Raw genomic sequence first — 23,195 nt, forward strand, 5'->3', positions numbered from 1 at the left:
CACAACTATCAGCGAGGAGTTGAGACTGGAATATACAGGTCTACTGCTTATGGTATGTTAAAAACAAATATCTCAAGGTAGGGCGTAAAGCTGGGCGCATCCCAAAGTGGCAACACATCACCTTCTGCCTTTGTATATAATAGGGATGGGACGATGATGAAATTTGGGGTCATGATTATCTTGGCCAAAATAATGGCGATTAACGATATTATCACGATATTTGCCTATGGTTTAAAAAATCGCTGAAACTGCAGAAATTATTAAATATTCCTCTTCATTTTCTGCTGTAAATGTCATATTGAGTGAGACATAAAGTAAGTATTTAACTATGCTGTTGTCATCAATCATGTCATCAATCGACACAAAAAATGCTATTTCTGCAGTGGGTAATCAAAGAATCGATTTGGATAAGGAACTAACCTACGGAAATCTGAAATATGGCCGACTTAAGTCACATCTCCATGGAGACGCACCCACTCCCGGTAAAGTTACCGGCACTGGTTGTCTGGTGGATTTAGCGATTATCTTCTAGCACGATAATCAAAAAACGTGGTGATCGATTAATTGCTGCCTTTTATATTATTGTTTATCGTCCCATCCCTAGTATATAAGACCAGTTGATTCCAGTCTCAACTCTTAAGCTGATGATAATTCAATCTGAAACCTGTCCAGTTGTTTGAGATTGTTACTTTCCCATATTTCCGTGTTGTTTTACATTCAGCCAAGTTATCAGAAGAACAAAAACACAATGACAAATAAATGCTTGGTCCAGTTTAAGTTTGGCACCAGCACCGGTCAGTGTAGGCACAAGACGGCCGCATAGAGGACTCAATGGCAAGTGGTACAGCGGTCGAGGTCAAGAGATCTCTAAAACAGTCTTTTACATAGACCAAAGACACGTTGGTCTGGACTAGTTTGTCCGTGACGTTCCTGTCGTCAGGTCTCCCAGGGTTTTAAAAAAATCCTCCATCTCTTTTTGAAGGAGGACGTTGCGTTTTTCTGCGTCTTGATGAGCCCTTTCTGAGTTCCTGAGTCGAATCTCTAACATGCGGAGCTTCTTCTTCTCCTGGTCCAGCTCCTCCTCGAGCTGACCGACCTGGGACTGGTATTTAGAGCAGGACTCCTCCAATCTTTGTTGGAAAATAAAAACAAGTAAGTAATAATTACATAGAAGGAAAAGGACATTTATGCACCCGTACATGTTACTGACCAGACTTCAGCTTTGGCCCATAGGTTTTGTTAGACATGACAGTTCTATAGATGAAAGGGGTGAAGGCATTGTGGATTTGTGGGAGATTAATCAACAATTTCTAGCCTTATTATCAAATATCCACAAAAATCAAGCCTTTTTTTTTTTTTTTTTTTACAGCCTTGTCAATGACTCTTAAATATTCATTTATTATTATTGTATTTATTTTGTTCTATTTACCTGCAGTGTCTTGCCTAAAAAACAATATACAATAAAAAATAGGGAGGTCATACTTGCGAATGCGTGTTTCATAGTTCTTCCTCTGGTTCTTCAGCTCCTGCTTGAGTTCGCTGACCATGTTATCAGAATCCTCCTGTTTCTCCATTTCCGTCTCTTCAGGTTCATTCACAGAAATGCTTACAGTTGTTTCTCCCGCATCTTCACTGTCCTCTTCCTCCGTGCCCTTGTCTTTAACCTGCCCTGCTTTTACCTCTTTATCACTGACCTTGGGTTCCTCCAGTGAGATCTCATAGGACGTCCACAGCGAGGAGGTGTCTGCGGGCAAGCTCAGACTGGATGGGGCTACATTGTCATAGGCCGACAGTCTGTGGGTCTGAAGGAGGACTCTGGTGCTCAGGGAGGATGTGTTAGTCCGAGAATCCTCATCTGAGTCTCTTGCTGAATCTTTAAGTGAAAGAGCAGAGTCTTTTAGCCTCTCCCCTGACGATGTAGTTCGCCTGTGAGATCGCAGTGATGACAGGCCATTCATCAACCAGTTACTCCCAGCCGCAGCAGACACATCTCCCGCCGACCCACCCATTTTACCCCTCGGACCCACGGTTGCTGCCCCGCCCTTGAGTGAGCTCTTCCACGAGGGTAATGCCTTGGACTGCTTAGTAGGACTCACAGCCAAATCACCTCCACCTTTGCCACCAGGTTTACTATCTGACCTCTCCTCTACTTTCTCGTCAGTTTTACTTCTGTCCTTACCCTCTGGTGCGGATTGGGATAACTCGTTGTTAGTGGAGTCTGGTTCAGAAATAGATGGTGTGTCCGTGTCTTCTCGGGGCAGCCACTCGACTCTTCCACATGGGGTAGAAGGAGTATTTTGAGGTTGTGAGGGTGTTTTAGCTTCTGCTTCAGACTGGTCTCTTTGGTAAAGCCGAAAATGCTCGCTGATCAGAACTGTCATGAGGTGCTGGACCTGAGAGCTACCTGTTGTACAAACACAAGATATTTTAAATAATCTCCTATAACTGTTGAATATGAAGGGCATTAGAAAAACTGTTTTTATATACATTGCTTTGCCAGAGAGTCTGAGAAAATGTTTTTGAAATAATGAATGGATGGCATTCATTCATTTTGTATTCAGAGAGAACCAGATGTTTACATACACTTCATAAAAAGCTTGCAAGATTCCCCCTTTTTCCTCCAAACGTGATGATGGTCATTATGGCCCCAAACTTTTTTGTTTTTTTTATGAGACTGCAGAATATGTCTGCAAAAAATGAAAAAGTCTTAATCCTTTTTTTTAATTTGCAAACTCCAATCCGTCTTTTTCATGTTTATTTTGGCCAATATAAAATTGGGAGAACCCATTAACCCATTAATATTCATTCATTCATTTCTATCTGAATTTTCTTGACCCAACAACATTCTATAGGCTTTTTGCCTTTTTTCCCCAAATCCAAATCCTGGCAGAGTACCCTCTCAGCCCATGTCAGTACAGGACTTGTTTCACTCTGGATAATGACAAACTTACCAGGTTCAGCATCTTCACCAGGTCTTATTTGTTCTTGGGTTGATATTCACATTTCAGAAACAACACGTTCATCTCTGGGACACAGAACCCGCCTTCGCTCAGATCTGCATGATAACTGGTCGTTTCCATCATTGTTTGAACCAATGTACCTTCACGTGTCTTGAAACTGCACCCAAGGATGAACCAGACTTGTGCTTCCAAGGTCATGACATCATCATCTGGGCTTTTCCCAAATTGTTTAAAGGTAAAGTAATCTTTGTGTATGTAAACTTCTGACTTTGTAAAAAGTAATAAAAATTGTGTAGAAAATATGACAAATAGAAATATTTTTTCAAATTCTAATTGAGCAAAGATAAATGGTTTTCTGGTTTCATGTCAGACAGTGAGATAAAAGTGCAAATGTGTCTTTTTATGAAGTGTATGTAAACATATTGTTCTCCCTGTACATTCGAGTAAAGTAATAGCTTTTCCTTAAAATACAGTAGTTTGTCAGAATAAGAAAGGGTGATGGGTCACTGAGAGAAAAGGAAAGGGAACCGCTGGCCTATCCCTTATTTAACAAAAGGTATCAAAGGGACTGACCCTCCATCATTGTGACTGGATCCTCCATTCTGGGTCGAAGGACGTTTGGACCAAAGACAGTGGCCAGATTCTGAACACTCATCTTATTCTCATTCGAGTGACTCTGAACCTCATCCAAGAACCTGAAAATATAAGATGCCAAGTGTTTAGTGCTGACCGCATAGCTTTAATCCACCGGAACCTCGTTCTTTGTATCTATTTATCAAACTCAAATGACTGACAGGGTAGTCTGAGTCATGTTTTTATGTTGGCGTGTGATGTGTGCGGAAAATACTATTTTTGGTAAAGCGGAAGGAAGAGGAGGGACACAATTAAATGATCGAGTCAGTGTAATCATCCTTTTGTTTTGTTGTCCATTAAGGAATCTGACAGATTGACAAATCCTTTATAATTCAAACAGTCCATTCAAAATGTCTATCAAAGTCTAATAGAGTGATACAAAAATGACACTTTCTTTTAGAGTCCGTGTTTAGGGGGATAACATGATCAATCACCAAAACCTTTAACTTACTTGCAGATGTATTGAAGGAGGTTGTGGTTGACCTGAGGAAGGGACTTAACCTGCTTGCAAAGCTCTACAACAGCCTGAAATGATCAAATGTTAGTTATTACAGCATCATACTATAAATGTCCATTTTAATTGTAAATGTTTACTACCGTTTCTCTATCCTTGGTTAGAAGTTGGGCACAAGAGAGGAATTGAGTGTATTTGGCAAATGGAATCACAGGCTCAGGCAGCTCTCGGATATACAGCTTCAGCAGCGATGCCACTGTGTGGACATCAGTGGTACTGTTAAAGAGGCACAGCACAGGTTAAAGGAGTGTGACCAGTATGACTGATCACAGCACGTGTGGCCGTCTGTCTGTGTTACCTGTTGAACATTGGCTTTTCTCCTCGGTCAAAAGCATCCTGCAGCTCTCGTACGTGATTCGTCTGTCCTGGAGCCCTGAAAAGGCCCTCCTCTTTCAATCCATGTTCACGAATAAAACCCACACATTGCTCCACCAGCGCGGGAACCTGCCGCTGTGCACCAGACTGGGTCTCATACAACATGGTCTCCTCCAAGTGCTGCCCAAAGATACCTAAAGACCAAAGATAAAACATACATCAAATCCTTATCCATAATTATCCTATTTAAAAAAAAAAATCCTATTTTATTTTGCAAATGAACAGCAGTTAACTAGCTCAGGGTTAATTGAGTGAAGGTGTCCCACCTCCACCAAGCGGGGCCCATATAGCTCTGCGTATGGCTCTGACCCATTCTTCCATGTCACTCTGGGAATTTGCCATAAGTAAATAAGATTCATGACTTATGCCAGTCCTGTCCTTTTCCCCACTGGCTCCTATCAACACAAAACAAAAATTAGACCAAAGCAAGTACACTTTTCTACAATATTGTAGTTTAGATTGCTTATGAGAATGTTTAGCAGTCACTAGGCATCTCTGTAAGCAGCTACTGGTCTCTGCATTTGAGACTGTGTCCTTCAAAGTGGAGAGCACTGCTGTGTGTGGATTAAATGACCCAGAAAGGATACAATTCCCAGTGGACACCAGCAACTGTACCAGGCTCTCACGCCGCATAGTTTTTGATGACAGTCAATGTTTAGTTTGCTATTACAATAATTCACTTCTTCCAGAACGAAGTAAAAATCTTTGAAGAATATACAAGATGGTGTTCAAATTTGATGTAAGCTTTTAAGAATTTTTTTTTCAGCTAAAGTTATTGTTCTGATAAAGTACAGATTAACCAAAATTTAAGGAATTTATTTTTATTGACCAATACTAATGTTTCTTACACAACTGGACTCTGGATCTCAGAGCAAGCTCACCTGGCTGTATTTCAAAAAGGTGGCGACCGGGTTCATCTTGAGTGGCAGGCAGCTCATTGACCTGACTGCCCTGAAGAGGAATACAGCCCTGGAAGAGAAATCCAGCAGGACATGAGAAAGACAGGCAGACAGAGGCAAAAACAGCTAGAAAACATCGCACCAATGTTATTCAGCGACCAGAAATCAATTGGTGGTTGTGGACTTGGACGTGTAGTGTATGTTAAACATTATCAGCCTCTCAGAGCAGTGGGCTCCGGGCGGCCATCCAAGAAAGAAAGGTAATGATGATGGAGGCAGGGATGACTCAGGGAAACATCTCTTCATCTATTTATCCATATCCACTTCCTGGTTTACACTCACTCAGAACTGCTTCATGACACACAGGGTTAAAGGTCACCAGCTAAGCGCTTGTACTCGCACTACAGGGCAGCCAGTTACCACATTATCCGTGCGGCCATTGTCTCAGGACAATACTAACACACTTGACTTTAATGGAAAATGGGAAATTGAATTGGGCAGTAGCAAATTGTCAGTCTGTATGTATGCAGATCATTATTCATAATTTCTACACTGAATGTACCTCCTGACACAACCATCATTATTTTACCAGGCTTGAAACGGCTTACATGCTTACTCACTGTTTTCTGCAATGTTTATTCATTGGGCTAATGCCATTTTTGTTAAGGGTCAACAGATGAAAACAGTCATACGGTAATTAAGCAGATAGTTACAAAGGACTCTCTTCCAGTCACAGCCACATTACTGTCACAGGACAGGAGTGGCCTGTAGGAGTGAAGTGTGTTGTTACCCAGTGAAAACCTTATGTGCACAGATGGTAATTGAACTGGCTACTCTCTGATTCATTTAGTGCTTCAAGAACCACTACACCACTGATGCCCCCAAGCCCAAACAAATGACTTGTCTTGTATAAGCCTATTAACATCAACAATTTCAAATCTGGTAATAAATGTGTAGTAAGTCACCTGCGCTTTTGTCTCCTCTTGGTCTTTGTAAAAGTAGAGAGCTTCCGTCCTCAGAACAAACCAGCGCAGCTGCCAGTTCTTCATGATGCTGCGCTGCCTCTTGAGCCATCCCGCCTTCAGAGCCTTCTCCTGGTCCAGAGGAGAGCAGGGTCGCGACACCCGCGACAGCTCCCCAAGCACCATGCTCTTCGACCGGGCTGCTTAGACACAAACAAGACTTGATTAGCTATAGCATGTAAAAAGGCTGGATGTTAGATTACTTACGAATAAAAATCAACACCCTTGCAGGTTAAACTAAGCATACAGGTTCATACAGTACAGACCCATCCTGTTATGAAGATACTTTAAATTCAAACAAACAAACATTAGTCTGCTTGCATTGAGAATAGTTTTGCTTCAGATAATCAATGTTTCGGGTTCTACAGGCTGATTATGAACATAGATTAAAAATTAGCATCTGCATGTCAATAGTATGGAGAGAAGACAACAGTGGGCTGGTCCCTTGGGAGACAGGGAAAGAGAGAGATTTTCAGAAGGCTCTGAGGGAAGAGAAGAATCAATGGCGTTTCTTTCCTTGTTAATTGCATCTGGCTTTTTGCTGAGGACAGCAGCAAAGGTACAGTATCTGCACAGGCTTGAAATCTCTGTTTATGTATCCAGTTTCTGCTCTCCTTCTGGACTTTATCAACTGTCTATTGCTCTGTAAAAACTCTTTTACTTTTATTGTTTTGTAGATTCAATTAACATGGTTGTAAAAAAACAAACAAAAAAACAGAATGATACTGCATGTAAAGCAACATGTAATGCATATACAAGTATAAGTATTTCTTAAACTCAATAACACTCTTTGACCTCCTTCTACCCCATCTCGACTCATACATCATGAATCTACTAACTTCTCTGTCAATTCTCTAGCCAGACTAAATTCTAGTTTAAAACATAATGAGATAACTGAAAAGGTAAGGGCGATCGCGACTGTAAAGTGTGATTTGTAAACATTGAACAATTCAACTCAAAGGCAGTATTCTACATAACGCATAGACCAGCGGTTGACAAACCTTTTGCATGAAATATCACCTAAGAAAATAAATTAAGCCAGGGTACCAACAGAACCAGCATCCCACAAATGGTAATCCTACCAAAGTTTGAGAGACACTGGAGTAGACCACATATACAACAGATTTGTGGTAGGTAATGGACTGCATGTCTGACCATATATTAGTCATGATCAACCACAGTAACAGTTTACTGTAAGCGCTACTCTTGAATGCCCAAGCCTTATTGCTATTTTACTGTCCACTGGTCTTTAATAAGGCAATCATCCACTGTATTTTGAATTAGCACTGTGTATTTGATTGGTCTTGTATCATAATATATAGTGCATTAAAATTGCATGATGTTTTCTATGTGTTCTCTAAGTGATACTTTAAGGTTCTTGTTTGAAATGCAGTAGCCAACACATCATCTTCACTGATGCTCCATTTGGCATGAATGATAGAAGGGTCAGGGAGAGCAGAGCTGGAAATCTAATCAAAGAAGAATACCATGCAGCAAATGAGAGATGGCGTGCAGGCGAGCAAACAGAAAATCACTGCACTCTCCAAGTGTGCTCATGAAGAAGAAAGAGGAGGCATCTCTCCTGACCAACACCTTATGTGCTCTTATGACATGACCACAAAGTATGCATTAGTATTGTGGTTACCTTCATATTATAGGCAGTATTTGCATATAAATAATGATGATCAACTGCATTGATCAGTGTAGAGAGTATTGGCTTGTCCATTAGATCAGTAGTTCTAAACCAAAGGGTCACAGCACAAATAGGGGTCATAAGGCCATCTTCATTGTGTTGCTAACAATGACTGTTGATAGATTGCTTTGATGGACTGCCTTAAAATAAATTCTTGAATCAATAGAAAATAAATGTACATGACATATCTATGGATAAGTGTAGTTTGGTCATTTACAGCATAACCTGCAACATGTTTTATTATAAGTGGCTTGTCATGATAGGTAGGATGAAGGTGGGTCACAAACATATCCAGTTCATCTCGCATTATGTAAATGTAGGAGATGTATATGTTGCCATATGAAGAGCCGGCCATGTCAAAGTGCTGTCCTTTTGGTCACTGTATTTTACCCGAGTAAGAGGAAGTTCGTTTGACAGTCAGCTGTCATGATTTGCATGAAGAGGCTCACATTTTTCTCACACCTCATGTCAAGTGACCGGCACAAAAGCGCACCATGTAAAAACTAAGCAAATCTGATGATCCAATGGTAGGAGGACTGCAGGTGTGAGCAAACCATTGTAGAATGCAGCAGCCATGTTTTACTACAACCCAGTGTCTCCCTGTAAGGGTCCAAGTCTTCAAGGAATAAGGAGGGATTATGAAAGTGGATGACATCACCCTGTAGTAATCAAGGGTTTAACATTTGAACAAAGCAGATCAATTACAATACAAAAAGTAGGATGGAGACAATCAAGATCAGCGTATACAAATTCTACCTCATTATCAGTAAAGCTGTAGTCATGCTGTTGAAATAGGTTTTCAGACATAGTAAGTGAATGACATTCACTACACAGAGATGGACGAGAGGGAAAAAAAAAGCCAATGAAGCAATGGGAGGTGCTTACCCCGGCGTGCCTGTTTTATCTTGGGGCTCAGCATGGTTACCGTTGCTGTGCTGCTCTCCTCCTACAGAACCATGACTGCATCCCACTGATCTCACACATACACACAGAACCAGTGCCTCGCCCTGCTACTCCTCATCCCTGCGCATCTTCCACTCGCCGGCTCTCACACACATTTGCATGATCTTACAACCACCACTGCCGCCGGTTACCCCTCCTTCCCTCCCGATCACGCCTCTCTCCCTCCCTTTCTGCCCCGCTGGCCCCGGCAGCGTGCTGTTGTTCTCACAAACCTAGAGCCCTGCCCACTATCTCTCTCCCTCCTCTCGTCAGCTCAGTGTCTCTCTGCCCACTCTGCTGCACTCTCTGTATCAATTTCTCACTGTCTATAAATACGTCGTCTAGCTGTGCGTCCTCTGCCTCTGTCTTCCCTTTTCACACCAAGTGCTATTAGTAGGAATTTAAATTCCCTCCAGCTGTTTCCTTATACTGATTAGCATTCAGCGGTTATGTTAGTGGTCAACTAATTTGTGATTTTTTTTCCTAGTAGTGAACTAGATAAATGGTTAGGCTTTTTTTTGCGTCTTCAAAACTTACTTACAAATTATTGTCATCCAAATCACAGAATGTGCCTGTTTCAGGTGGTCTATTACAACGAGTATAGACCATAAAACAACTATCATTTACCAAATTGGGTGTTGATTAGTTTAATAGTCAGTTAGTCATAATTAATCTGATTAATCATTCCAGCCTAATGGTGATTTTATAAACACTAATGAGAACAAGCAGTGATTAATATATCAAAATCAACTTCTGAAGCAAAATAACTTTGCTGTCAATACACTTATTGACACACAGGTTGCCAGCGGATAATCAATCTGTTACAGTAGTACAACATTCTAAAGTATTACGGGGAAAGCCACAAGAGAGTGTGATAGTCTTGAATTCTACTATTGAAAGTAACCACTACAAAGGCCTAATATTTGCACTACTTCTGCAGTACTACACTGAAAAATTACCACATAGTGCAGGCAAGTCCAGTGCTTTTACACATGTGCTAGAACACTGTTCCGCACCCAGTGTTGTGGGCTCAAGTCCTGACTCTATTTGCTGAATTTCTTTCTTCATCCCCTTTTACTCTGAACAAACTTGTCTAATAAAAGCTACGGGTCTTATTTAAAAAAAGAAGAAGAAAAGGAAAAAGAAGAGGAATATTGCTGAACCAAATATGTACTGACTGATTTGACTTCAGCTACCCAGCCTCCCCCACTCAGTAATGTAAAAATCAGTAATAAATTGTTGATATATTAAAGAAACCATGTAACACTTGACATGAGGGCTCCCACAATTGATACAAATTGTCACATAACATACATTTACATTTCAGAAGTCTTAGCTAATAGAAAGATAGTTGTACCTGCCAACTCTTCGGTCTCCTGTTGAATACTTCTGGATTTGAAAACTCATAAACTGCTCCCCATGGTCTATTTTGTTCTCAAGTGGAGCCATTTCTAGAGCCAAAACATTCAGGCAAACACACCAGCAGACTGAGAGACTAAACTATAATTTAACAATACTGATTTCTTAGTTTCAGGTCTAATTGGTATAAGTACGGAGAAAGTAGTGAAATGACATTGACATACCAGAGTTCCTTTACTTACCAACATCAGCTCTCCAGTGACGTGTCGCTTAAAAATGCTGACTTTGACATGCTCTGAAACAAAGTCAGAGGAGTATTACTTTCTTTCGAAAAGCTACTGCTATACGTCAACTTAAAAATGGAAATATCACAACTCAAGTGTTATACGATTATTAAATATACCCTTGTGACATTTTGAAAGGTTTCGCATTCAGGGATAGTGATGAAGAAGTGAAAGTTGCTGACTGACATTTTGAAAAAATAAACCACTTCTTCAAATAAACATTTTTTAGCCAGTTACAAAATAGTTAATTATTTGCATCTCTGTGATTTGACTATAAACCTTTGGAGAAATGTGACAAAGGCACCAAGTAAGAATAAATAAATCAGGCACTATAATAGCTGTGTTTTATATTAAATATATTTAGCCATCAATGATACAGAAATATAAAGTTTCACAGTAAATAAAATGTACAAGTGCATAGTGCATTATGTCAAAACCACACATTTGCAAGACAACACAATGGGCTAATTAAAAACAAAAATGGTGTAGTAACGCAAGTAAAGCAACGTATAATTAATCATAATTATAAGTATGTCATACAGTAGAACAGTTGCACTAGGTCCTAAGGGGTGTGAGGAGCATCATCTATAATTAAGAAATATAGTCCTGAGTGACACAAAGGAAATGTGTAAGTGTAATTGGAAAGACCATGCCCCATTAATAGGAGCACAGACATCGTCTTCACAACAGGGAGCAGGTCAGGGACATAATGATTTTCTGATAATTATAGTTGATGGTACCGTGCCAAAGAATGTCCACATTTTCACACCAAAATACATAGATTATATGTAATTAAAGCAATAAAACTACATAAAAATACGCAACTATATGAGTCTCAAAGTTTGAAAAAAAATAAAAATAATAAAATCAGAGCTTTAACCATGTAAACTATTCATACTGACGTATACAGATCAGTCCGGGTCAGTCAGGTCACATAACAACACAACACAAGACAACACTCCGTAGTTGTCTTCTTCATTACGCTGTAGGGCACAACAGCATAAAGAATCACAGTAAGCGAGCAAAGCATAAGTTCAAGTATCTTGTTACGGTAAAATTTTGATCTTAGAACGACATCACATCACTAGTTCACATTGAAACAATGTAAACACTTAAATAGTTAAATATATTAAAGTGGCCTATACCACACAAATACCTGTTAAAGAGTCAGTTTTAAATATCTATGGCAGATTTGTTCTCTTGTGTTCGTCCACAACCTACCCGCCTTCGTCCCTCCAACATAAAAGTTACAACAGTAGCCCAACGCTGCACAGGTGACCTGTGTTTGGAGCCGGTCTCACATTGCCTGAAGTAGGTAGTGGTGCCGTTGGCAATAGCTTCAAACTGCTCAGTTAAAAGCCACACCTCCCACAGAAGAGTCATTCCATTCATAACCATCAGAACCACCACCCAGAACTCCCGACCAACCAGTGTTAGCCAAAGGGAAAGAGTGTGGCCGCCCACAGGCATCTTGTTGTACAAGTAATCTGTCGCTGTTGCAACAAAGAGAATGTGAGCTGCCACCATAGAGAGAATAAAGAAGAGAAAGAGGCGATGGTTACTCTGTCCTATGCACCTGTTCAGGAACAGGCAATGATGGTCATAGTCCTTAATGCAGACGTCACACAGTTTACAGTGCTTTGTGTTGTCAGGCAGAAACAACTGAAAAGCAAAAAGTTACAGGTTTCAGTTGGGATTAACTATATACAGTAACTGCTGAATTATGCGTCTGCATTTTTTCTGGTAATAACTTTACTTTTCTAATAAGCAACCAATGACAAAACTAATAGAAATCTTGCCAGGTACAATTAAATAACAAAAACATATTCTCATAATACAGATTCTGATGCAACTTCATTACTTACTTCACAATATGGGCAGAATCTATGTGGGCTTTGGTTATTCTCAACAAGATCAGCTATACAGGAAAATCTAGGATTGGCATCTTCTCTTTTCAGTGTCCCAGGATCTTGGATTAAAACCTTACACAACAAGCACAAGACTACAGAGAAATGTACCATTGAGATTTGGACCAGAGGAGAGGCTGGCCACACACATACACAAAGTTAAGGAAATTATTTTTTACACAGGTTTATGAAAATATTTCAATTGAACAAACAAGGCAGTTTTACATTGACAAGGATATTAGGCATGACTTTTTCATAGAAGCAGAGGAGTGAATGAAACAAACCAGCAATGAGTGTTCCCAAGTAGACTGGATTAGGCAACCTAGAAAGAAGACATGATTTGTATAATATGTGAATTTTTCATTCACACAAAAGTTTTCAGTCAAACCTTTGGTATGTAGTCATGCGATGATACTGAGTAAAGATACTTCTGGCAAGCCAAGGGAACAGCAAACCACACATAAGACCTCCATAGACCCCCAACATGGCGGCTATGAGCAGTATAGCAGCGCCACTCAGCAGGGGGAAGAACAGTGTCCAGTAAAACAAAACTGAAAATACAGAAAGACAAAAATAAGGATTTACAGTGAAGTTAAATCTACAAGTAACAATTATTATAGTCTACTCTATAGTATGTATTATAAGTGCATGCTACAACCATGAGACTCTCTGGGCTTGTGGTGTAAGGGCTCATTAATGTACTGACGCAGTAGTTTGGTGAGTTGCTGATGTCTAGAAAAAAAAATACACAGCATAGCAATGTATTAATCAGCACAAGGATCCCAAGAGGAAAATGTCATTGGGAACTGCCAACATACTGGATATTGTATTGACAAGAGGTAGTTTTTCTTTCAAGAGCCACCTATTATTTAGAAAGACAAATTTACCGAAATGTTTTCCCCTGATTGCAGAGATCCAATGGTGTAAGCCCACTATGGTTCTTCTGATGGAGCATCCTGCACCCTGCTTTCTGCAGCAGAGTCCAACACACTTCTACTCCCCCTCGCTCTGCTGCAACGTGGAGTGCTGTTGCTCCCTGCTGGTCAACCGCATCCACTGCACATCTCTAGAGCAAATATTATGCTGAGTTGTAAAATTCCCTAAAATTTCAGTACATTTGTTGTTGTTTTTGTCCCAGCCAACCTGGTCTCGTAGAAGGTATCGGACCACCTCTGTGTTGCCCGTGGACGCAGCGAGGTGAAGAGGTGTCACTTTGTACATGTCGGTATCAGAAAATCTAAACATCTGAGTCTCCCACAAATAATGTACTGCAGCACTGAAAATACAGGAAAGCAAAATAAATATAAATATATAATGAGAATATCTTCAAGACATTAATTGCATAAAACATATTTTACACACATGTTGCCACCAGTGACAGCATGATGCAGAGATGTTTTCCCTTGCAGGTCGATGACACGCAAATCAGCACCATATTGCATCATTTGATGTATAATGTATATGTTTCCCTGCCTGAAAGAAATTAGATATGCAAGGAATAGACCTTTGTACCAGTGCCTTTCTAAATCTTCAAACATACTTTATCTAAAGAATGGTTTTGAGAGTTTACCTGCAGGCAAAATGAAAGGATGTCTGTCCAGAATCGCACGTTAAGTTCGGGTCAGCTCCATTACTTAAGAAAAGGTCCACCATGGAACGATTTCCATGTAGGGCAGCATAGTGAAGGGGGGTGAAACCACCCCAACCTAGTGAAAAAGGAAAAAGAATAACAAAATTGTTATCAACAATGTAGTAAACCATCAATTACCCTAAATCTACATAACAAACCCACAATTCTGTTAATACTTTTGAATTACAATGTAAAATCAGTCTTTCAGTATTAAACACTAACATACCAAGTTGCTAACCTGGAAGACCTAAAACAAAGGAAGACAAGAATGGCTACAGAACCATTAAAACTGGGAAGTAATATTCATTGAACTGAGCTCATATGAAGTAAAATAACACATGACAACAGCTAGTCGATCTCAGATGCATGCATCTTACCTTTATGTTTTAAGATTGACCGGTCATTTTGGATGAATTGTATACACTGTTCTATATTTCCTCTCTGTATACTGTCAAATATGTCGCCGCCACTAACACAACAAACAGGCGACGCGTGCATTATTATGGCAATTCAACAAAAAATATCCACGTCTAGGAAGGTCAATGGAAATCAAACAAACTTTCCGACGATGCACTACAACTATTTTGTTGTAAATTGAGATGTGGGATCAAGTAACGGTGATCCTACATTGTGCTAAACTGATTGAGCCAAAACACGCCCGAAGCACGTGATTGGATCCAACATGTCACGTGACCGGAAACACATGTTTGTTTACCTTTTGTCCAATCGGTGCGCTGTCGAAATGTGCGCGTCGTTTTATTGCTGCGGACACAAAATGCTGATATTTACCTTCGCAAAAACGCTTCAATGCCAACGTCAGTTTTTGTTCTAGTATTTTACAAGTATTGTTTTGCCAGATTTTATATTGTTCATTAGCTGCACGTATCTGCCGTCTGTTCACTTTATAGTTTATTACTGATTTAAATTCCAAGATTGGTAAGAAAGATTTATTTTCCTTGGAAATGAGGAAGGGGAAAGACGAATTTATCGTTTGTGTCGTCTTTAAAGAGCAACTAAACCCCAAATCCTTTTTTATTTTTACGGATAAACTGTCTATTAGAATTGTCTACATGTCCCAGTCAATATTTCAGTATTTTGCACTAATTTGTTAAAAATCCCACTTTTGTGTCCAAAACGGCAGCGTTGCAGTCTATGGTTACAACGCTAGATTAAAAATGGCCATTAAGCTACACAAGAGGGCACTGTTTGGCTGAATATGAATGATGGCCCGCCCAGTGTAAATAGGGTTTAATAACCTACTACTTCACTCCCTAACTTTATTATTTAATTCTTTTTATGAATACATCAAATGTTGTTTGGATAATATCCTCTAATTCAATACTATAATGCTATGAACCTTTGTGTAAGTTTTGCCCAAATGTTTTACGAGCTGTTACTGGTGCATTCTACACAATTGATTGTTTTGTTTGTTTGCTTTTTGGTTAATCATATTATGTTGTCACTGATAATCCCTGATAGCCCTTTTAAGAGATGTCTATAAAAAGAGAAACTGTGGGAGGCCCCCATCCAACCAGTTTTTCACTTCTCCTTCTCTAAGGAAGTCAGAAAGCACATGACCTGGACCAGCTGATGTGAGTTAGCCTGCTGTTCAAAGTTCAGTCAGCTTGTGTCAGATTAGTAAAGGGAGAGAAGTTGCACTGAAGCTTCCACTCATGTCTAAGCAAGTCTATGCTTGTCTCTCACTGTTGATGCAGAATATGGACAGACGCTTTACTCAGGTGGGATGACTTCACAACTCAACTAAAGACTTCCACTTATAACTAGGGAGTTTCCAAAATGGCCCTCACACAAGTATCGGTAAGTTATTGTTCATTTCTTGTTATTTGTAGAGGCTATATTATGATAATTGGGGAATACTTTAATTTGCTGCATATAATTTCCTCTGGTCTGTATGCTAACCTTATAACAGGTTTGCATTATCTTGTAATTAATCTCTTAACTACCCAACCAAGACAACTGTTTAGTTGGCAAAACATTGTTATTACACGCTATCTATCACACAAATCTAATCTTTAAAAGACTTCTAAAGACACAATCTTTAAAAGACAACAACATAGAGAAGTATAATAATTATATACAACTCTGTATCTGCTATTATAAAGTGGGAGCTGAAAATTACATTATATTAATACTATTTGTATAATTTTCCTCACGATTTACGCAGGACCAGTCCAAGATAGGGGTACGGATCAATAAAGAAACAGGGGAGCTGAGTGCTTCAGGAGAGTTATCAGTCTCCGTGGAGTCAACGTTGGAAAAAGTTGAAGTGTCGTCTGAAGATCCCCAGCCTCAAGACATGCTCATAAAACAGCTACGTGAGCTGGGAATTCACTCATATTGTGACCAGAAGACTGACCATGTTCCTTTAGTGCCATATGAGGAAGCACTTGCTAAAGTCTTGCCTATTTATGAACAGGTACAGCAAAAACCTTTACATCTTTTGTGCATTATTTATAAAGGTGATTATTCATTTGATTTGTTATTTTGCTTGCTGTTATTTTTTACTCACTAAAATATTCAACTAGTGTCAGATGGTCCTCTGCTGATTCTGTCATTTTCCTCATGTGTGAGGCATCAATGAGCAATTAATGAATTTGTTACAGCAGTGAAAACTCCGATCTTTCGTTGATCAGGCTTAAAAATGTTGTGTATGTAAGCCGCATGACCAAAGATTTGACCAACACATAAAGCCTTACTTAAGAACAGCTAGCTCAGGGAAATGTGATATCCTCTTAGGGAACAGAAAAAGTGCTTCTATTATTTATGAAAAACTGCATCGTCCAAAGTAGCTTTATTTCTGTTAATGGCTCATTTTGTGTTGAATTATTGACAGATTGTAGTTCATACTGTATATTGCTGTATATCATGTGTACAGTATATGATTCTACTCTTGTGCCAGATCTGTTTGGATGGAGGCACATTTGAAGTTGGGAATTTAAAGGGACTTGCCGCTCTCACGACTGATACAGTCATCCACAACATCTACAGCAGACTGGCAGAGAAACCTGCAGGTATTGCCAGTGCATTACACATTATAAGTGTCCTAAAATTGTGTTGATGTGTTGTGTTGATATCTTTATGATCATTGGCTACTTCTGCTTTTTCTTAGTTTTTTCCCCCTCCCTATTAACTTCCTCTATTTTTGTAAATGCAGCACTGAACACAATTACATTTTGTGCAGATTATATAATGTATTGCACAAGAGGTGACACAGGTTTATAAACAATTTCCGCAAACAGTATATCAACAATCAACATGTGTTAATTTTACATTTTATAAACTTGTACAGAATCATGTATAAATTGATGAAATGTTTATTTTTAGATGAAGCACGCAATGAAGTAGTGCTGTTTTTCCAAAGACATGACACAAGCACAAACTTTGGAAACAGCGGTTATTCTGGGTGGTTACTGCTGAAATCTTTGGTTCTGCTCACAGGCAGCTCCGTAAGTTACGTCTTGCTCTTTGTGAAATGTCTCGTTCCTCAAAGTATGTATGGTTCGTACTAAATGATTGTGTTTGTACATAGGATCTACTGTCCTATTTAAACATTGAACTCCCTGCTGCTTTGGTGAAGTGCCTCTACCTTCTTGTGTGCATGCCTCCCAAACATGAAAACAAATTCTCAGAGCAGACACTTCAGGAGCCACTTACACAGGTACATTTATATGTTCATTTTACTTTGTGTAAATTACAAAGAAGACACTGCAATTCCCATTTCCAGGTAGCATTATGGCTTTATCATTGATTCCTCTTAACGTTGAGCTAGTGCTATATGAATTCAATATAAATAATAGTAACAGTTGCCTAACATTTGTGTTTATTGTTTTTATTCAGGTTATTCTGCACCTGTGCAACCTCCCAGAGAATGTCAAACGGCTGGTGGAGACTCAAGAGCTTCAATGTTTAATTATTGGTCTCACATCACTGTGGGACCAGACTAGTGCTTTATGGAGACATCAGGCATCTCAAGTTCTTAAAGCTGTTTCTGCCTCTGCTGTAAAAAACATAATCCCAAGTTTGCAGGGTACGGTTAATATAGCATAGTTTTAAATAATTCTAGCGTTTTTACTTACTGTTAATTTGTATGTCTCCTCAGCCAAGCATTGTATTCGCATCTGCATCCAGAACTTGTTGCACCTTCGGACTAATGTCTCTGGGCCATTATTAGCTGAAGTGGCTGTTGCTGTATTTAGTTTTATTAAAGACACATATGTCCTCAGTCCAGCTCTTTTTGAAGAATTTGACGCCAACAATGGCTATAAAGCGCTTGAAAACATATTGCACTGGTAATGTATGAGAGACACCATTCCTATGTTCAAAGCAAAACATATTTTTGTAATATTGCTTTTTAACATGTTTTTTATCTTTTGTTTGGATATTACAACATTCGTAGTTGTGAAGAAAGTGTGCCTGATGATAGTTTTGCACCTGTGGAGGAGTTGATTGCACTCATTGCAACATTTATCATGTTTGGAAAGACTGAGCTGAAAGTTGCTCTTTGTATCAGTAACCCACAGCCTACTGGCTTCAGATTTGACCCTCCACAAACCACAAGTAGGTCAAGTCTACAGTCAGTCTATTAACTGTTCTTTATTACTCCCCCCTTCTCTCTCTCCATAAGAATGCTTTTCCTGAATACCCTATAAACCAAACCGTGTATTCATTATTAACAGTAAAGATGGTTAGATCCCCAAATGCACACACGTGCATACAGTTAACAATGTGCACACCTTCTAACCTCCCCAAAGTGCACCACCATGATACCTTATTTCCCAAGTAGCTTGACTCTTCTCCACTGCCCCATGGCAGCGGACTACACCCCTCAGGTTAACAGGAAGCTGAGGTGATTATGTCTGGGATGATGAAGTGGAGCCTTCTGCACTAACTCTGTTAACTCGCCCCACATCCGTTCACCACTGGCCTACAACATCCAGCCATCTATCACAGACACATGCACCTCTCCATCCCACACTCATGAAAGGGGGGTCCATAATAAAGTCACATCAGCAAGCATCTATCAAAACAATGGATTAAAATGTTATTTATTTATGTATATATATATAACAATTTGGCATATTATGCAACTACTGCAACACACAAATATTTTCTGCGGTAATATCAAACATTTTGAGCTACCTTATAATTAGCTATATGTATTTTATATAACGATAATAATATCAAAAGTAAAATTATTATTTTTGATATGGATAATGATATCCTTTACTCACTGACACAGTGAGGATTGTATTATTGGGGGTGTACCACAAATGTTCCTCATTATTGTAACAATTGGGTATTGTCTTTTTGTTAATGTAAACTTTTTTGCAGACTCAGTTGTAAAGAACCTCCCGGCCTTTCGTCTGCTGCAGGGATCGCTGCTACGATCTCAGGACTCAAGGTTGTGTTGCCAGATTCTTCAAACGATGCAGAGGATTTGGGAAATGGACACTGCAAACTTTTTTCTTTTGGAGTGGTCAGCACAGACAATGACTCAGTTGGCCTCTTGTGTGTTGTCTAAACCAGCAGCTGTACATAAGCAATATTTTTCACTTCTAGAAATGGTAATCACTGTAACATGCTTTGTTTTGCTTTATAGTCAGCATGCTAAATAAATTTGTATGTACTTTTTTATTTTAGATAATATTCAAACTAAACTATATTCCCCATGAGACCTTGCGGGCAGTCCTTACTGTCCTGAAGCAGACGTGGACAGGAGCAACAGCACAGCAGATGACTGGATTAGAGTTTGGAGTTGCAGCTCTCAGGTGCTTCCACAGGTAAGTGAGTAAATCATTTGAAGGATAAACTGAAATAACCTGAATTTTTGGCTCTTCTCTGATTTTTGTTGTTATCAGGATTACAGTGCATAGTGGTCTTTTAACAGAGGTACTCAGTGACTGGGGTCTATTGAAGTTGGTCCTTGTAGAACTGCGCAGAAGAGCTAAAATCTTAATAAAAGCTGTCGCTGTCACCGCAGGTATCGTTTAACTGTTTTACATTTCCTCTGCTCACAAGATTTGCTTGTGAAAATGTAAATAAATTGGTGTATTTTTTTCTGTTATTGTTTATTTCAGATGCATCACGGCTTTCACACATTGACAGCAATGAACGACTCCTGACCAACTACATGCTTCAAGTTGTGTCTACATTTATGCTGCGCTCGATAAAAAACACAGGTAAACAGTTAGCATATTATACATTACATTGTCCACTCTGTATGCTTTTAGCCTACTCTAATCCCAGTCCTTATTTAGTTTCAGTTCGTGAACTTGGTATGGTTCCCTATATCAAGATATTTTTAAATGAGGATCAGTATCGGGATTCAACTTTGAGCATTTTGGAGCAGTTAGCTGAGATCAACCCAGATGAGTTCATGAGTATCGCCATCGGAGCTCTTTGTACCTCAACGCAGCAGGAAATCAAACTGAAGAAGGATCTTTTACAGGTACATCAGGCAGCATGACTGACACACACTGAGCTCCAGGGATCCCAGTAACTGTGGCCTCTACATCAAATAATAACAATTTGTAATGCGCTTATAACATAATAGGCCAATGAATTTATTTTCTTAGCATGAGGGACTGTGATTGTATTATAGATAATGCAGATTGATTTGCTAAAATAGGTTTAGTTGTTAACTCTGGACTGATCGGATTATACTGGCAGATTGTGCTGTGGCGTTCTGAAGATTACCACCTCTGTGAGATCAGTGAATAGGACAGATCTGATTATGCTTTAAACAAGTTACGCACTTCGTGTATGTGTCCATTTTTATAGATGGCGGTGGGTAGAGCACTTACTCTCAGATATTTTGTATTCAGCATGTGCGAGTGTGCTAGTTTGTGTTTGTTTGAGCTCGTGGAGGGGATGTGTGTTCATTGTGCTAGTGCTAACACAGTTAAAGCAGGTGGCAATCAGATTGGGTGCGACCTGGGTTGGCAAGTGTTGAGAGCCATTGTGATTACTCCACTTTCAGTTAATCACATTCCCCTTTGCGTTTTGCCTCACATATTACCTACCTGATGGATTAGCTCTCCAAATTGAATAAAGCTAATCTGATTTGCTCACCTCCAAAAACTAGTTACCTACAATGATTTATGATATATCTATACGTTTCATCTATTTTTTATTGTAATGTCTAAATTGACTGGAGAAACACTTTCAGAAGCCTCAGCAAAAGCTTGAGCATTTGTAGGGTTAACACAAAAGTACTTTTTACTATTCTGTCTGTACCTTTTTGTTTCAGTCTATACTGAAGGTCTTGGAGAGCCCTAACAGTTGGGATGCCTTCAGGAAGGCTGGGGGCTTTGCTGGGTTACTGTCACTCGTGACCGACAAGGAAGGAGGTTTTGCTTACCCACCCCTGGGAAAAACATGGAGGTCAATCGAACATGAACCTGTTTTGGAGATTCTCCTGCTTACACTCCACACCATAGCCCTGGCTGTTCATATACACAAGATAAATGCGCACTACTTTGAGACTGAGGGTTATTATGAGAGACTGACAGAGGCACTACTCCACCTGGGCTGCTTCAACCATTTAACATCTGAAGAAAATGACAAAGATACAGATGATGTGAAAGATTGCTGTCACCCTGAGGATAACCAGTCACCAGGAAGAACCTTTCAGCACTTTGTGGAGGTAGCCGAGTCCTCGATTGTTTTGCCATCTTCGTCACCCAGATCTGAGCCACAATTGGTTCTTCCAGTGACTCTCCGGACATGTATAAGACTTGTGTCCTACTTGAGTCACTTCTCCACAGGGACCTTCTCTTTTCCAGAGTTTAATGTTGGTATCAATTGTGATGATGATAACCGAAAACCAAATATTGCGACTGAGCACTATGGGGTTGAGGACACACATGGACAAAGCAGAAAAATGGCACTCAGTATTTCTATAGTTAGTTCTGAGTCCCACTACAAGTAAGATTTATATTTTACGTTAAAAATCTTCTCTACCGATTTTTTTTTTTCTTAGACAATTGCTATTTGAATATGTACTGAATTATTTTTTTTACTGTAGGTTTAGCTGTGATAGTGTTATTCTTCATCCAGGGGCAATCAGAGTCATGATGACTCTGCTTCCATCAGTCTTTAGTCCAGAGGACCCACAGGTACTTGTAACACTCAATCAAAACATGTGAACTTTCAAATAAGTTTTGGGGCCAAAAATGCAAACTTATATGACAATCTTTTTCAGCTTTCTATGGACGTCCAGTACTCCCTGGTGCATCACATCCAGGCTCTGGTTAAATCAGAGAGAAACAGACAAATTCTTTGTGAGGGCGGCCTGGTTGCAACACTTCTTGCACACTGCAGTAAAATGTTGATTGACCCAAAACACCCTTTACATCTCCCAGTCACTCGCATTTTGGAAAAGCTCTCCTCTCAGTCAATTACACTAAAGGATTTCAGGTAACTTCGACCTACAATCATATAATAATCGTTATATCATCTAGTGACATTAAAATGTACTGTACTTCTCTCAAATAGGAAGTTCCTTTGTCTCGGAAACCCCCTCATGTGTTTAACAGACAAAATGGCTGAACTTGACTCGTCTGACGAAGAGAAAACATGTGACTCAGATGGTATATTTTCCTGGTGGTTTATTTTATTTTTTATTTTATTCTATTTGTGTAATTTCTTTATTCTTCTTTCTTGTCTATTTTGTATCAACGCAGACAAATCATCTGAATCTTCAGTGAAGACCATAAAGAGAACCTTCAGTCTGTTAAACTCCAAATGCTCTGTAGGGTCTGCGATTCCTGCTCACCAGATCATTAGTCTTGTATCCATGACCTCGCCACGAACCTACAGGCCACACAGAGTCTCAACCACACCTGCTTTTGTCGAGTTTGACATGAGTGAGAGTGGATATGGGTAAGCTCCAAGCCATATGCCACACATATCATTGAGAATGCAGTGTGATGACAATGTACAATGTGTAATCCCA

The 23,195-nt window shown here is 39.6% G+C and overlaps 3 protein-coding genes across 3 annotated transcripts in view; 1 reads left to right on the forward strand and 2 right to left on the reverse strand.

Annotated features, from left to right (window-relative positions):
• Positions 1-660: 660 nt before the first annotated feature.
• On the reverse strand, positions 661-9,300 carry arhgap22a (Rho GTPase activating protein 22a). The gene is made up of 10 exons (XM_079559647.1): positions 8,982-9,300; positions 6,347-6,543; positions 5,364-5,451; positions 4,749-4,877; positions 4,406-4,616; positions 4,191-4,323; positions 4,045-4,118; positions 3,534-3,655; positions 1,483-2,404; positions 661-1,130 (listed from the first exon to the last, which is right to left on the reverse strand). The coding sequence occupies exons 1-10, from the start codon at positions 9,013-9,015 to the stop codon at positions 911-913; spliced, it is 2,130 nt and encodes a 709-aa protein (XP_079415773.1). The 5' UTR covers positions 9,016-9,300; the 3' UTR covers positions 661-910.
• LOC306965316 (uncharacterized protein) lies at positions 6,424-14,870 on the reverse strand. Its single transcript, XM_079559648.1, has 12 exons — positions 14,596-14,870; positions 14,159-14,294; positions 13,951-14,061; positions 13,732-13,864; positions 13,476-13,654; positions 13,247-13,320; positions 12,977-13,139; positions 12,828-12,910; positions 12,547-12,737; positions 11,903-12,343; positions 10,640-10,692; positions 6,424-6,546 (listed from the first exon to the last, which is right to left on the reverse strand). Exons 1-11 carry the CDS (start codon positions 14,714-14,716, stop codon positions 10,645-10,647), a joined length of 1,680 nt encoding a protein of 559 aa, XP_079415774.1. The 5' UTR covers positions 14,717-14,870; the 3' UTR covers positions 6,424-6,546; positions 10,640-10,644.
• Positions 14,871-17,774: 2,904 nt separating this feature from the next.
• The window catches only part of wdfy4 (WDFY family member 4), a 28,499-nt gene continuing 23,078 nt past the window's right edge, over positions 17,775-23,195 (forward strand). The window contains exons 1-14 of the mRNA XM_079559446.1: positions 17,775-17,897; positions 18,077-18,266; positions 18,339-18,528; positions 18,636-18,796; positions 19,571-19,803; positions 19,880-20,019; positions 20,098-20,219; positions 20,317-20,418; positions 20,497-20,687; positions 21,489-22,165; positions 22,266-22,356; positions 22,443-22,657; positions 22,736-22,830; positions 22,924-23,122. Of these exons, the coding sequence (XP_079415572.1) occupies positions 17,838-17,897; positions 18,077-18,266; positions 18,339-18,528; positions 18,636-18,796; positions 19,571-19,803; positions 19,880-20,019; positions 20,098-20,219; positions 20,317-20,418; positions 20,497-20,687; positions 21,489-22,165; positions 22,266-22,356; positions 22,443-22,657; positions 22,736-22,830; positions 22,924-23,122 (2,666 nt within the window). The 5' untranslated portion in view covers positions 17,775-17,837. The remainder of the gene's footprint in view (positions 17,898-18,076; positions 18,267-18,338; positions 18,529-18,635; positions 18,797-19,570; positions 19,804-19,879; positions 20,020-20,097; positions 20,220-20,316; positions 20,419-20,496; positions 20,688-21,488; positions 22,166-22,265; positions 22,357-22,442; positions 22,658-22,735; positions 22,831-22,923; positions 23,123-23,195) is intronic.

Source organism: Gobius niger (genome assembly GCF_951799975.1).
Source record: "Gobius niger genome assembly, chromosome: 7".
NCBI lineage: Eukaryota > Metazoa > Chordata > Actinopteri > Gobiiformes > Gobiidae > Gobius > Gobius niger.

Excerpts from the sequence above, each read along its gene's own strand:
- arhgap22a (XM_079559647.1), bottom strand. The coding sequence starts at position 9,015 with ATGCTGAGCCCCAAGATAAAACAGGCACGCCGGG. Across the intron at positions 4,324-4,405 it reads GAAAAGCCAATGTTCAACAG|TACCACTGATGTCCACACAG; the intron begins GTAACACAGACA and ends CCTCTTTAACAG. Across the intron at positions 2,405-3,533 it reads TCCAGTCACAATGATGGAGG|GTAGCTCTCAGGTCCAGCAC; the intron begins GTCAGTCCCTTT and ends TTTGTACAACAG.
- LOC306965316 (XM_079559648.1), bottom strand. The coding sequence starts at position 14,716 with ATGCACGCGTCGCCTGTTTGTTGTGTTAGTGGCGGCGACATATTTGAC. Across the intron at positions 13,865-13,950 it reads GCTGTCACTGGTGGCAACAT|TGCTGCAGTACATTATTTGT; the intron begins GTGTGTAAAATA and ends CTGTATTTTCAG. Across the intron at positions 13,655-13,731 it reads GATACCTTCTACGAGACCAG|AGATGTGCAGTGGATGCGGT; the intron begins GTTGGCTGGGAC and ends TATTTGCTCTAG.